Genomic DNA, 16,069 nt, shown 5'->3' with positions numbered 1-16,069 from the left:
GAAATGCGTGAGAGCCACTGCTATAAACTTCTAATCTGTGTCCTACTATAGCCGATGTGGCGAGAATGTTTCTGTAGTACTTATCTCTATTGTGTTAATCTTAAATAAAATAACTGAAGCCGTTAGTGCTAACTAGTACGGTCACCATACAGAAGGTAATGTTATCTGATCAACTTTGAAGTCCCAGGCGTTAACTATTTAGTCACGTGACTAAGGGCACTAAGGCAAGTTTGATTCTTCCTTGACACGCAGACCACCGCATTTTTTTTGTTAAAACCCCAACCACTGAATAAAACAGAATAAACATTGTTAAAACCTCGATATTATTTATTTAGACCCACGAAATTTAAAACTGTTTAAATATTATGCAGGTCTATTCGGGCATTAACATAATCTTGTTAAATGTTTCTGAGTTGAATCAAAACAAATGGAGTATAGATCTATATAATATGCACAAGGGTAATGGCCTATAGAAGAAATTGGTAACATAAGTAGCCTATGTGTTACGGCCATAGACATAAGATAAATAGACTGGAAAAAGGAAATAATTTCATGAAACTTGAAAACAGGTATATCTGAAGCATACGCATTTATAATTCTGGAAAATCGCATGATCTTCAGTTTTGAAAATTAAAGACAAACTGAAACTACTTCCTTTGTTGTTGACGGTTTCAAATAACATTACTCATGGCTGTCATCTCATCGCTTCAAATGTTTAGTTTTAGTTTTAAGCCCATAACGTCGAAGAAAATTAGCAGAGTGTGCTCTAACGCTCCTAGTCCAAGGCGCCAAAGGGACAAGCCTATTAGGTTAATAATCCTGGCTTTATATCTAGATTAACTATAATCACCTAACTAGATCAAGGTCTAGAGTAGAGTAGTAGACTAAGTAGAGTTATAGAGTAGACACGTACTACTTGACTCAGACTCTAGTCGTAGGTTGACTTGGAGTAGATAGATTATAGGCCTATCTAGATCTAGTAGTAGACTAGTACTAGGTCTATGTATAGATCTTGTCAGATAAGTGTTAAAGTGACAGTAGTCCGTATATAAGAGGTCTAGTCTAGTCTACATTGTAAATGTTATGTTAACATTAACTTTTTAAACTAACATTAATTTTAAACATAGACTAGATTGTCACTAGATCTATATACTAGTATATATCTAGTAATATAGTAAATGATAGTATTAGTATGCGGCAGTATGCCATCTAATCTGTAGAACTATAAATATAAAAACTAATCTAGAGTCAAGATCTATTTATACTATTCTAGCTAATAAAACACTACTGTTAAAAAGTGATTGATGATTAATAATTCTTTGTGACATTTGCTATGTTAGTGGATTATGGTTGACACAGGGCCGCCGCGAATGTTGTGGCCGCCTGCGTGCGAAATTAAAAATGCCGCCCCCCCCCCCTTCTTTTTTTTTTCTCTAAAGAATAATTCCATGAAGACTGAGCTGGACACTGTTCCGAAAGTGGCCTTTGATTTAAATCCATTTTTTGTAGACCATTCCATTTTTCCTTGCATATTGGCACCGCTGTTGTATCCCTGAAGTACAACTGTGAACCATGCACCTGGAAAAAAATTGAATATAAGTGCCTGCAGAAATTAACATTTTGGTTCTTTGTGACTAACATTAAAACCTGATCTCGTTCTGACTACTCACTTATGCTCCTGTATTTGCGACGATTATAATTGATGAGCTTGCGGCGGGTATATTACAATGAACAGCGGAAATGATCATGATCTATATACAATTTCTCGATAACTTTGCTCAATAGTGTTACATAGTCTTCACGTGGGTATGTTAACGTGTTTGGTTTTGTCAGTTACAGTACACTCATAATTTGTAAAGCTTGAAATATACAAAGCCATTGGAACTTTTTCAACGTGTCGTAAACTTTCATAATAATTATCACGATTGTATTTTAGAGAGATGTGCATTGTATCCACAATTATCTGACATACATGGATTCAGTTTTGCCTACAAATTTATCCAACAAACGAAGCAACTCAACGCTGAATATTTTTCATGAGTTTGATACAAAGTAAATAATCCAAAGTACAAGTCACTTAAACAATGACTTGAAATAAAACATAGTAAGGCAGTGTTTCTCACATTTCCTGGTGGCGACTCTCTAGATAACAACATTTTCGTTCGAGCCCCTTTAGAAGCTGAAGCCCAGAAGAGCGATGTAGGCTCCCACAGTGAGGTCCGTGATTTTTTTTTGTCTTTGTATATAATGTAATAAAAAAGAAAAGAAAATTAGTCACACATTTTAGGTTGTTTGTTTTTTTCATTTAGCCTTCTTTAATTGAACACTGTGTATAAAAATGATACAAACCAAATTAACGTCATGAAATTTCACTAAAACGTTATTGTTGTTTTTTGGGGAAACAGTGTTATTTACATAATTTTTAAGCGTTGTAAAAAGTTCCTCCTAAAGGTAGAATTGAAGATGCGGCAGGGGTCTGAACATTGTTTTCGCTGCCCCCCCCCTCCTCCATTGTTGGTCGGTTGTTGGCTTGTAGCTCAAGACAGCTAGAACAACTGAACCGATGTATGCGTTTTATGTTTGTTAATAACTAAACTTTAAATAACTTGAACAAATTCTTTGTGAACAAAAACTCAATTATAATTCTTATTATTTACGATTTAACTAGATATGAAATATAGATCTAATAGTAATGAACTAAACTGATATTTAAACAAAATCTAGCTCACAACAAAAATAAAGTCTTTACTCTTTCATGTTTTAAGATCGTCTCACATTTTTACTAGGCACGTTAATTTTATCATCGTCACTACATAACCCCCAATCAATCGCTTAACCTATTTTTTACCGCCTCCTAGGAAACTCACACACTTTTTGTCAAGATGTTGAGCCCTCCCCAGTCCAAATGAGAGGAATTAGTGCCCTGCCTTTCCCCCCATGAAAATGATTTTAAAATTGACTTTTTAATTACCGGTAATAGATCTACTTACAGTGCGGGTCATTCGACTCAAACAAATATTACAAACAACCCGCGAAAATTAAAGGCCAGAAATGAGTAGGCGCCTATGGAAAAAACCCTGGGAATCCCTCGTATACTGCTCTATTTTTTTTGTTCTAGTTTCCGAAATATTTATCATGTACGAATATCGTTTATATTTTCAAAGGATAATGGAATACTTAGAATTTATATAAAATATTTAAGTAATTTTTTTAATTTAACTTTTTAAAAAAAAAAGTAACCTTGAAATAATGATTTGGCCGCCTTTTAAAGTCGGCTGCCTGCGTGCAATGCACACATCGCACAATAGTTAGCGGCGGCCCTGTTCACAAAGTATGTTAGGTTGATCGTTATATATAGAATGAAAAGAAGGGGGTCTCCCAGCCATAAAAACAATATAAGGCCTGGGAGCAAATCAAAGGGCGTAGTAAAATTTAAATTTTAACAAAACATCTGTCATATCATAAGCGTTATGACTTCACAGAGAGTCTTTGATGACCTTCAACCAATAGAGCATCCCCAAGAGCCCCTGAGGAAAAAAAAACGACAATTAAAATCATATTGTATATTGAAATATGGTGTAAAAAAGGCTAAAGGGAGAGCTTCCTTTGTTAAAGGCCTAACCGCCCCATTAGCGCCCAAAGATAGTTATTTATAAATGTGTGTGTGTATTACCGCTAAAGTGCAGAAACAAGTTATTCTGCAGTCTACCTGGTTATTATACAGACTATCTAAGGTAATCCGTTAGGTAAAATGTGATAACATCGGCATTCTGCACTTGGAGGAGATCAATTAATTTGGAAGGATTATGAGCTTAAGCGGTAACATATATATTCAAATGTTTTGTAGTGATAATATGACTGAGAAAGATAGGGTCTTGAAGTAAAATCAAATTAAATTATAGGCTAGCTTTTACATAGCGCTACGTTCATGCTTATGCTTTATGGCATGCTCTGGTCCAAGCTCTTTTGTGGACCAGTCGGGGGGGGGGGAGGGGGTACAGCCTTTGGACGCTAAACATAACTCTGCCCAAGTCGGGTGTCGAACCTTCATAGGTAGCCATGTCAAGCCAATTTCAAGCGTACTTAACCTCTCGATCACGCTTCCCACTGAAGTAATTGATAGTTTGTGTGCTTTTTCAATAGCTACTTGTCTCAGTAACAGAAACAGCAGATGCCAGCTTCAAGACAGCTCTCTCTCTCTCTCTCATTATTAGCTTATTCCTTTTAATAACCTTCCCGTGTTTCATTTAGACCGGAAAACATTCTTACTTCTTTAAGCTTCTTCTTACAAAGCTTATACCAACTCACTCTGTCTGTCTGGCAAAATGTTTGTACACATTATTTCTCCCACATATTTTTTATGTTTTTCTTGTACATTCAATAGGATCTTTTTTTTTTTTTGGTTCTTAATATAAATAATACTAAAGGAGCCCTCCACCCCTCACATGACGTATCTTGAGAGCTTAGCATTATAACGTATAAAAGTTCGTGAAACAATTTTAAACAAGAGAAACAAAAACATGTATTAAAAAACAAAAGCTTATACGAAGTGTAATTGTGTCAATTAGTTTGGATCTGTCATGTAATTAAATTTTTTAATAAATCTACACCAACAGCAATAAATCTGTTCGATTAATAATATTTTTACCAATTTTTTTTGTTTAGCGCTATTTCATGCCTTTAGCTTTCTCATTACACTATGATCCTATCACTTGTCTGGACCAGGTGGGAAAATGAGGGGGGGGGGGCGGGGGAGGAATGGATATCTGGGTGTGGATTTTACCGTAATTGGTTTTTTAAAGGCATTTACAGAAAAAAAAGGGGCGAACAATCTGAATTCGAACTCGTGGCTCACGCCTACACGGGCAGGCGTGCTAACCACTCTGTTAGCGAGGTAGAGAAAATTGTATAATTATATATTGTTTCAATTTAGATTGGCGGCATATAAAGGAGACTAATTCAGTTTATACCACCACTTCAGTACAATCTCTTTTGAGCTATTAAACAAAATAATTAATTACCAATAGTTCAATAACTAATTTGTTAATTTGTTTTTATTTATATATATATATATAATTTATTCTTGTGGTGCCAGCTACAAGAAATAATTGTGCAAGATTTCAACATCAGCCGAGATTGAGTTTCAGAGAAATAGACTGTACAAACTTTTTGCCCGACCGACAGACAGGAGTTCAGTTAAACTTTGTAAAAAAAAAATCATTATTCAGCGTATAAAATCCGTTGCACACGTCGAGTCGTTTTACAATGTAAAACTCTAGTAGATACATTATGGGTAGTACTTACATTCCAGACTTTGTTTCAGTGGGCTTGGAGTTGGTTGAAGGGGACACCCTATAGAGAAAAAAAAAATAAACAATGTAAAACTGTAGGTACATTATGGGTTTGGGAAAAATTCTTTGTATTCTAAACTTGTATAATTAGTGACAGTTCAGTACTTACAAAGTAGACGATGTTTGTTTTTTCGTTGTCTCCTTTGGCTTTGGCTCATTTGCTGTTCCATCTTCCGCCGCTCTATAAATAAAACAAAGAGTCTAGAACAAAGCAACAAAGTAGGGATTTTGTGTGTGTGTTATATATACACGTTTTGATACTTTCAATGGGAAAGTTAGAAGTTAACAGCAACTAATCACAGGTGAAATTTAAAGGTGAGAAAAAAAAATCATAATATCTAAAAATATGATAAAAGTACAAACAAATTCGTAAATGAGAACACTTACCTTTCTGGTGCCACAGTTTGACTAGCTGTAGCTCTCACTGACACCAGTGGGGCCTCAGTCTTAACTGCCGTCACAGTTTTCTTAGCCTGTCTTCAATAACACACACACACACACAAATTTAGAAATTCTAATTATAGCAACAACAAAAAATACGAAAGCAAGACTTATTTAGAATTAGACTTATGTTAAAATACTATTGGCGGCTATGCACTATCCATATCTGAAATAGTCTAGTAGAGTTGTGCGTCGCACTTGGAACACTTAGGCCAGCAAAAGTGAACAAAGCTCCCTTCCACCGGCCTGGATGGGCGGCGAGTTCCTTCTTCCCGCCACCCTGTCTGGCGAGGGGTGAGACTCGGGGTTAAACTTAAGAGTTTGATTTTGCTTTCACATCCAGTAGACACGGGCACTCCGGACTCGCGGACTAAAGACGCTGTCAAAGGCCGCTCCACTGGGACCCCCGCCATGTTCCTTTAATGTACCAGGCTAACCGTGCCAACGCGCCATTTATGTAACGGCCGCCTGGACGTTGACAGATCGCTGTGGGATTTCTTTTTCATCCCCGACCAGTGCAATGAGAATACTCTCGAACCCCCATAGGCATTCCCGCGGGAGCCTTGTTTAACCACCCATTTGGCCTAGCCGTCACCTCTCAAGGCGCCACGATGAGGCAGGGCAGCAAGCCCGGATGCAATCTCCATAAGATTAGTCACTGGCAACGTCTACAGCATCTCTCCATTCGGTGAAAACTCCTTGGATGTTCTCTATGAAGGTTCGTCGCTAAGTTATCTAGGTCATCGCTGTTTGCACTTTCCTTGTATCGATCTCCAACTCTTGGGATGCGGGTTTCATTCTTTTTGGCAAAGACGTGTCCTGCCAACTGAATGCGACATTTGGTCACCATTACATTGAGTGGTGAAGGGGCAGTTTGGAGAAGGATTTCTATGTTTGTGACTCCTGAATCCGTATAAACCATTTTTGCTGTGCCGCACTTATTCACTCTATTTTAGCAGATGACTTCCAAATCTCACATGCTTACGTCATTATTGGGATGTTGATTGTGTTTAATAGGTTTTTTTTAGTCACAAGCCCAATAGCTTAGCTTGTCCAAACATGTCTGAACCTTTGGATAATGGCCCCTGCCTTTCCTATTTGGCGCGCTACATTCCCATCTGTTGCTATGACGCTAACTAGAAATGTGAAATGATGTAGCTGATAACTCTCTGACCTACAAGTGTAACGGACGCACCTGTTGCCTTATATTCTACTAGCATTATTTTAGTTTTATTTCTAAGTTTTTGCGTATGCCAATCTAGGCTCTCAGTCAGTTCTTGTGTGTATTTAGTTGTAGAACCAAGTAATGCAGCTTCGTCGGTGAAGTCCAAGTCAGTCATTCGATTCATTTAAAGCCTTGGGATATCAAAGACAGCGTCTTTCATTGATCTCATTATAATGTAATCGAGGGCTATTAGGAAGAGGACTAAAAAAAACAGAAACACACACACGCCTGTCTCGATGCTACAAAACTGCCACTTCCTTCTGTTTTATATTTAACACTTTCTTTCCGTAATTATTTACCACATTCTGATGGAATCAAGGTTTGTATCGTCGGTTGGGAGAGAAAGAGTTAATGCAGCAGCTAGATTGAATGTAAAGGTGTCTTAGGGCCTGAACCATTTTTTTTCAGAAATGCCATATTCTCTAACTATTTTCCTGATTGATTCTCGATGGACACTATCAAACGATTTTTGGAGTCCACTAAACATTTGATTTACCATTATCGGTATTCCAGATATTGATCTATGATGTTTCGTAAAAAGACTATCTGCTCGGCGCCTGATCTGCTATTCTCGAAAGGCTGCTTCCCTGAGCACCATGTCTAGCCCCGGTGCTTTGTTTTTTTTAAGCACTGCAACAGCCATGTTAACCTATTCTATTGTACAGTTGTGAAGCAAAGTACCCGTGGGAGCGGGTTCAATAATATGTTGTTGGCCACCCCTCCTTCCCAGTAAAACAAATTTTGTGTGTAACAAACAAAAACAACTTCTAAACAGTTTTAAACGACTAAAAGATGTTTCAAAGAAAATAAAGAAATGTTTCAGTAGTTCTTTTTCACATTGTACAAATTTACAATCCACTCTACTGAACAAACTGTGACATGCAAAGTGATTTGGCACAAACGACTGAAAAACGTTGACAATTTTTTTTTAATGAAATCTGTAATTAAGAAAAAAAATGGCATCGAGAGTTCGGTACAACACGTTGATTTTGGAAGTCCTCTCTGCATCTTTAAATTCTCTCCTTAAAGTAGGCAGTAGTTGACTCATCAATTTGGTTTTGCTACTTTCTGCAGTCGCGTGAAGCGACAAAAAAAATGGATCAACAGCCCAAGATCGAATTAATCCTTCAGCTTCATTTCTTACACTCTCAAAATCATCTCTCAAATGTTTACTTCACCATAGACCTTCTCCAGTTTACCTACAGTTTAATGTATATCTTGCTGCTCTTTCTAGCATTTTTCGGACACAACGTTGGTTTGATTAAAGAAGTGCCCATCTTTATATGTTGTGAGCAAAATACTTATACAAGTTTTAGACCAGGTCAACAAAAAAATCTGCAACTTCTTGAACACAGCTGACAGATTAATTGAACACAGCTGACAGACTAATTGAACACAGCTGACAGACTAATTGAACACAGCTGACAGACTAATTGAACACAGCTGACAGATTAATTGAAGAGCAAGTTTTAGTTGTGGTAAGCGCAGTGAACATAATGCACGTGCGACTACTTTCACTGAAGCAATGCTTCAAGGCCATTGTAATGCGTGGGCGCCCGCAGGGGGGTATATGGTAGTGCAGCTTGCACCCCCCTGGATTCTGAGTAGCCAAATTCTAGCCATTTTTTTTGCACCATCAAATCAATTAACTTCTAAGTAGAAACTGAACAAGTAGTGCTTCCACTGGTTAATGTAGTAGTAGATTAGCCTAGGCTCTAGGCGTATGGAATTGATGACCAACCATGTACGTGCACGCCTCTAAATTCTGAGTAGCCACATTTTAGCCAATGTTTATATTTTATATTAAAATACATCTTCCAGATCTGTTTCTTTTATTTTGTAGATGTAGATTTAGTCAGAATCCAGGGGGGTGCAAGTGCACTACCATGTATCCCCCCCCCCCCTGCGGGCGCCCATATATTATTGATTCAAGAGTTTAATAAATTAATGTTCAGGAAAATTTTGGGTATCGTCTTCTAAGTCTAAATCTAAAGACCTATCATCGGAATATTATAATGTGTAGTAACTTAACAAGTAGTGCTTCCAGTACAATTGTAAAGATATGCTATTATTGTAGCTAGAATAGGCAAATCTGTAGTTCATGTCCGACCATGTACGATTTATTATTATAGGCTTGCAGTTCTTTGCACCATAAAGGCACGTTAGTTGTGACGATTTGTTTTCATTTGCACATAGCTATAGTTATTATGAATGCCACAAGGTCGACTTTCACAAGACATTCTGTATGGTATTTTAACAACGCGCTACATGTGTACTTCATTGTACAGTCTAGACATGGACAAACTACTCGGCTAAAGCTTCCTCGTGATGGCCAGCATTCTTTTTCCGTAACTGTCCCTAGCGATAGCGTTGGTGCTAAATTTACCATTTATTGTGTGAGACACGATGGATTGAGAAATACGAATCCATTCAAGCTTTAAGTCTCAACTTTGAGATCTTTGACTGTTTGGCGGATCTTAAAATAATCTCTGCAAGTGAAACCAGATAAACTGCACATGTGTAGTAAATATCTCCTTCTCTTGTGTTTCTGATTTGTCTTTTCATTGTCGTCAATTATTCATCTGTTCTTGAACCAGTTTCCCTGATGTTGCTGCCTTTCCAACTTAACTTAGTGGCCGCTCAACAGCACATTAGCAGTCACATTAATGACATAATCAAAAACCAATTTGGCCATGCTGAGGAACACGTCAGAGGTGTCATCTGCTAGCAGAAAAACTTGATAACGGATATTGAGTTGCTGCTGCCGAGAATTCAGTCAACAGACACATTGAGAAAAAAACACATGTCGGATTATTGCAGAACACGGCTTTACATAACATATCTTGCTTCTTAAAAAAGTATTTACTGTGAACTTACTATATATATTAGGTATGAGGGCCCGAATAGGGGTCAGTTCTTTTCATTATTATTATAACAAGGAAGTTGAGGCCACGACTTTGAGCCATAGGTGGCAGCTTGCACTCCCCTGCAAAAAATCCTGCGGGCGCCCATGTCTGCAGACTTCTGTTTCTCTCAAATATGAAACTCTAGAAATGACTGTCTGTTTCCTATTTCTTTGGATATTCTTTTTCGGAGATCACGAAACAAGACAAATATCTATCTATCTATTTATCTATCAATTTATCTATCTATCTATCTATTCATCCATCCATCCATTTATCGATCACTTAGCTGGACCACTTAGGAAGATGGGAGGGTGGGGGAGTGAGAAAGCGATAACTATGTACATTAAACATCATTTACTTTTTAAAAGCATTGATAAACAAGATTACAAAGAGTTTGTGTTATCTAATAGGGTATTGTTTTTATTGGTTCTTCTTTTGTCAGATAAAGGAAATTATTGTGCACAATGTCTTCTTGATCCGAGATTAGGTGTGGGAAAAATAACGTACCAACTTTTTTTTTACCAGACAGGCAGAGTGTAAGTCGTGAGAAGCTTTGTAAGACAAATAGGGGAAATAACAATTCCATTACTCATGAGTCAAATATTTCTTACCTCCCTCTGGTATAACGTTCTGAAGACCGGCAGGCTTTTTTAACACTTGTCTTGGTTTTGTGGCCGCTGTCTTTAGGCGCCTTTTCTCGGTGGCCGCTTTCTGAAGGCGTCTCGTCTTCGTGGTCGCTGTCAGTTTCAACACTAGATTCGGATGAGGAATCACTAATTTGTCTTTTCTCACCACTCTCAATGTGAATCTATAAGGTATATATATATATATTATAGATAAAGATATAGGTATAGATATAGTGTTATAACCTTGCCATGCACACAGCCATTCAAGATAGTGCAGAAGGTGCCACTGCTAGAAACTAGACTAAGAAGGATGTTGACATCAGCTCCTCTGGGGACTGGATATGGCTTTAGTTAATAAAGTTTGAAAAATCCTAAATTATCTCTGTCAACTTCCTTGTGGGCTTGTAATAGAATTCATTGTCAATAGGTTGTCAATAGGTACCAGCTTACCATGCTTTCTTAACGTCTGAACTATGTTTATTACTTTCCTTGCAATACCCTCATCCATCATTTTTGCATCAGGTTCAATATCTAAAAGAACCAAAATCTTTTTTTTACTCATTTTTTTTGTCAATCTGCAGCTAAGACCAACCTCCTCACTATCGTCACTGATCCACAATGGAATGGGGGTTCTCCAGTTACGATTTCTAGAGATGGCTCAATCTCTTGCCTCTTTCAGCCCAACTAGTTTCCAAATCATTTTTCTTTCACAAAGTCAGGAGCCCAGTATGTGTCCTTAGTTGACGGCAGCAAATGTTCCCCAGTGTGTACCACCCTAACAAACCAGCTTGGCCATGACACTGGGCAGTGTCCAAGGTGTTGTGGTCCAAGCAAGTATGACACATCAGGCTCATCTTCAAGAGGGAATGAAACAACCACATCTATATAATTTTGTCCAGATTTAAAGTTTGACAATGGTGTGTTACAAGCAGTGGCATATGGCATCACTTTGTAACCTTGATAGACCAGCCCTTTGTTGTAGAGTTGCTTGAACACCCACCAGATGGTCTCCATGAATGATGGATACATGGTGCGATAATCATTTTCAAAATCAATCCAACGAGCCAGCCTTCCCATACTGACCAGTCCACAGAGACAGCTTTGGCATAAGAGAGTTCTGATTCAGGCTAGGGCACAACATAAATAGTTGTTGTTTTTTTTTGGTGAGGGACTTGACCTCAACCTCATTATTAAGCTCTTGCTTTATGACAGGGTTATAACAATATATATTTATTTATCCAGGCTCTCGGCTATATAGTTTATTTCGACTTGAAGCTCCCTTCTCTATTTTTGCACTTAAAATAATTTGGCCCACATTTAGACATTCCCCTAGCCTAGCATACTTTTTAGCCCGTTATCCTAGCATTAGAATCGGAATGGTCCGTTCTCTCTGTCTCTCTCTTTCAAGTATATCCTAGCATTAGAATCGGAATGGTCCGTTCTCTCTGTCTCTCTCTTTCAAGTATATCCTAGCATTAGAATCGGAATGGTCCGTTCTCTCTGTCTCTCTCTTTCAAGTATATCCTAGCATTAGAATCGGAATGGTCCGTTCTCTCTGTCTCTCTCTTTCAAGTATATCCTAGCATTAGAATCGGAATGGTCCGTTCTCTCTATCTCTCTCTTTCATTTTCTCTGTCAACCGCTCATTCTCTTTAAACTCTCCCAATATCTTTCGTCGGCTTCTTCTTCTTCTTCTTCTCTCTCTCTCTGTATCTCTCTATCTTCTCTTCTCATCCTATAGATTACAGACTTTACTCCCAACGTATTTCATGTGTCAATCTAGCCATGCATGTTAACCAGTGACTAAAACTCTGCTAAGTCGTCGGTTTCCCTTACTGATTCAGGCAACCTATTCCATTATATAGTGAAGAAGGAGCACTTGTACGAATTTGTTATAGCGTATGTAAGAATTTGTTATAGCGTATATATTCTCCCAACACACGTTTTTTAAATCTCGCACATAGTAATGCTTGGTCTCATAGATTTGTGTATATACATTTGAACGTCAATCTTTGTAACACCACACACACACACACACACACACTACCACAGCACACACATTTACTTTTGTATTTTTGGCCCATAAAAGAAAGTTTGAGATTTTAGACCATCTTTTATACACCTAGCTCTTAAAGACATACTCAAATGTAAGGGAAAACAGTGCTTTTAAAGACGTTAGCGGCGACATAAGTGACGTTGGTATTAATCAAACGGCTTTTCAATAGGCAGTGATGCATCGTTGTAGTGCTACCTGAAAAGAATCTTGGAAATCATTTCTTTTTTCTCATAACAGAATCTAGCACTCAATGGGCAACGCAAACAAGTTGAAGAATTGCAAAGACAAATTTAGGTCACTTCTGGGAGTTTGTGAAATTACTATCCAAGTAAGATCCACTCCTAAGAAAACATGTAATCCAAATCAAGCTGAATCCAGACCGAGAAAGAAAATATCTCAACAAATGCTAAGCTAACTTATTGTAATATTGGTTGATTACGAGCCAGATATTTTTAGATAATTTCCCAAATGTTAAGGCAACGTTGTCTTGGATTATGACGGTGTACTAATTTTTTTCATTGATATCATCTTAACCATTCTCCAAGTTTGGCAGGAATTCGTGTTGCTGAAATCAATTCAGTATCGTTTTAACGTCTACTGGACGGTTTACACATCTTTTATTTAACTTCAGCACACCACTAGGCCGTCCTCATCCAAAAATCAAACCGGAACTAGCCTTAAGCGCTTGGTTAAAATCCACTGGAGCGCCAGAGAGGCGTCAAGATGGTTATAGTTTAATTTTCAAAATTATAGAAACCAATAGTCGGGACGACATCGTTGAAGCCAGTGTGACCTTTGCCGAAAGCATGTGCACAGATCTGGAGATGAGCAGACCTCAAAGATGTATTGGCCACAAGAAAAATGATGACAGGCACAAGAAAGAGCTACGGGTGGAAATTTATTCTTCCTTGGACAGGATGATTCAAGAAATCACCCGATATCATGATGTGGTAGGTAAACCTGAATTTTTGTCGCCATCACAACTATTGAATCCTCAGATCGAATTCATTGCTATCAACGATTGTTGCATTTTTATTTATGTTTTTTTCTTCACATATCTAGATCTTTAATATGATTCTCCTCTAGGTATACGTAATAGTCAGAGTGAATGTGAGAGATTATCCTTAGACATTGTGATTATCAAATGCGTATTTAATAATAGTGGCAAAGTCTACGGTTCCGAAGATTAAGGATGAGCGCAGTGTTTCACAGGACTACACAAATCCAGTTGCGACCTGCATATTTCTGCGCATGTTATACTGACAAAGCCGTTGTCCGCTGGCGGTTTATTTAAGTTTTCTTTCCGTCTTCTTCTTCTACTCATGTCTTCAATAAAGGCTCTTCTTTGGGTCTTCGATGTGTGTGCCGAAGCCTTTGTGAGAGCTCTTCAATGGTCTCCATCAGAAGCCATCTGCTGCCAGCTATTCTCCTCTGTGCCAGTGAAAACACTTACGGGAGAGGGGCACCTGTTTACGCCGTCCTCCTTTAAGCTCGTTAAAGATCATATTCGGCATACGGTCATCTCCAATGCGGGATGATGTCCGACCCAGCGCAGCTGTCGAATGGTAATTAGTGCTTCTATAGTTCTATACTGTCCACACCTGCCTCCAGCAGAACATAGTTATTTGTAATGTAGTCTTGCCAGAGTATGCCCATGATGGAGCGCACCAGAACCTGCTTTAGGCATAGGCAAAATAGACAGCAGCCTATAGTCTCCAATTGGTAGGGGCCTCGTACAGGACTTTAAATTTTTTTTTGAGAAGAAAACGCAAAAAGATTGTGCTCATTGTTGTCGTGGATTAAACTAGGTCTTAAATGAATTGCGTAATTTCATTTTTTTATGTTGCTGTTTATATTTTTTTTAAATTATTTTTCTGTTTCATTTGGGGCCACCAAACTCACTTCGCCAAGGCTTTCAATGCCTTTGATAGAGCACCTAGGTCTCCAAGACATACAAAAGTGTAGTAAGAACCACTGCTTAATAGACATCTTTTTTTCGCTAGGTGAAGAGACCTGTTTCTTCATACTCTCAGTCTGAGGCGACCAAAAGCGTTGTTGCCCTTAGCAACACGGCTGTCTGTTTCTCTGGACAGTGACACATCGTGCTGCCCATGTAGGTCAAGTGGTCAACAACATTATCTTATCTTATATAATGCAGACGTTACTTCAAAAAAAGAAGATGATTACGTCCTACGCGTCATGCATTCAGTCATGCATATTAACCAATGACTCGTTCCATATGCTGAGACAAATTTGTACAAATTTATTTTTAAAAAATGCTCCTTCTTCCCTACCCTAGTGCTAATAGAGCATGGAATGGGTTGCCTGAGCTAGCTAGAAAACCAGTGACTTAGCAGAATTTAGGTCATTGGTTAGCATGCATGTATAGATGCATGACGCGTAGGGCGTAATCATCTTCTTTTTTGAAGCAACGTCTGTATTCTTGAAGATAAGAAAAGAAATGAGAATTGAGATGAATGCCCGGGCATTAAAAAGATCTAGATCTGCATTCATTCAATAGCCCAGGCACAAAATAGTTTAAATATGGAACCACTTACTGTAATTGGGACATAGATATAGATAGCAGCTTTCTCGAGATACACAGAGTTAGTTTTCCTTTTGGGACCCATTACCAGGTGAATATTTTACTTAAGGACTAAAGACTATATTATGTATATATATATATAAGATAAGATAATATCCTAGAAGTAGATATAGCAATTTTTAGAAATGCATGTCGCATTGTCAGTTCACAAACGCACACATATTCGGGAGATTCCCTTTTTGGTGCATTAAAAAAAAACATGCTACGAATGCTTTTTATTTTACAATATAAAGTATTGGGATTCTAAATTACTATATAATAACTAGTCGACCCACGGCATAGCATACGCCGCTATTTTGCAGGGCCGGCCTTAGACCGCAGTGGTCCCGGCACTTTCAAAGGTCCCGCGCTAATGCTAGGTGTAAATTATTATCCTCCGTTTGAGACCCCTCAACTCAAGAAAACATTAAGAAACTGGAACAGACACAAAATAGAGCAGTTAGATTCATAACAAACGAATATTCACATTTGACTAGAGTAACACCTCTAGTAAAATCAATAAATTTAGAAAGCCTTCAGGACAGAAGACTCAAAAGTAAAGTAGCAATAATACATAAAACACTGAACCATAATCTTCAAATACAAAAACAAAATTTAATGTTTGTTTGTTTGTTTGTTTGATTTGAGGCACATCGGCACAATTTAGGCCATGTCGTGCCTGCAGTCCCTTGGACTACTCTCTCTCTAAACAACAGGGCCAGATTCTATACAGTCATATCATTAAAATCAAGGTCTATTCACAGTTAAAATAGTCAAGGTAGTAAAAATTTAAATATTTTGGTAAAAATCTAATGTAAATAGTGCATGTTCACAAATTCATAAATCAGATCTGCGTAGATAGCCCCACTTCCCGGATAAA

The 16,069-nt window shown here is 38.0% G+C and overlaps 1 protein-coding gene across 1 annotated transcript; it reads right to left on the bottom strand.

The window, feature by feature from the left end:
* Positions 1-3,232: 3,232 nt before the first annotated feature.
* On the bottom strand, positions 3,233-15,354 carry LOC106057484 (uncharacterized). The gene is made up of 6 exons (XM_056031402.1): positions 15,164-15,354; positions 10,535-10,731; positions 5,739-5,828; positions 5,461-5,532; positions 5,305-5,352; positions 3,233-3,527 (listed from the first exon to the last, which is right to left on the bottom strand). The coding sequence occupies exons 1-6, from the start codon at positions 15,233-15,235 to the stop codon at positions 3,500-3,502; spliced, it is 507 nt and encodes a 168-aa protein (XP_055887377.1). The 5' UTR covers positions 15,236-15,354; the 3' UTR covers positions 3,233-3,499.
* Between the last annotated feature and the right edge of the window lie 715 nt (positions 15,355-16,069).

The sequence above is a fragment of the Biomphalaria glabrata genome, chromosome 6, assembly GCF_947242115.1.
Source record: "Biomphalaria glabrata chromosome 6, xgBioGlab47.1, whole genome shotgun sequence".
NCBI lineage: Eukaryota > Metazoa > Mollusca > Gastropoda > Planorbidae > Biomphalaria > Biomphalaria glabrata.
This window is presented reverse-complemented; position numbering and strand designations above follow the sequence as displayed.

Coding starts and splice junctions, on each gene's coding strand:
- LOC106057484 (XM_056031402.1), bottom strand. CDS start 15,235: ATGGGTCCCAAAAGGAAAACTAACTCTGTGTATCTCGAGAAAGCTGCT. Junction 5,533..5,738: donor CAAACTGTGGCACCAGAAAG/GTAAGTGTTCTC, acceptor TTTTATTTATAG/AGCGGCGGAAGATGGAACAG. Junction 3,528..5,304: donor ACTGAAACAAAGTCTGGAAT/GTAAGTACTACC, acceptor TTTTTTCCTCAG/GGGCTCTTGGGGATGCTCTA.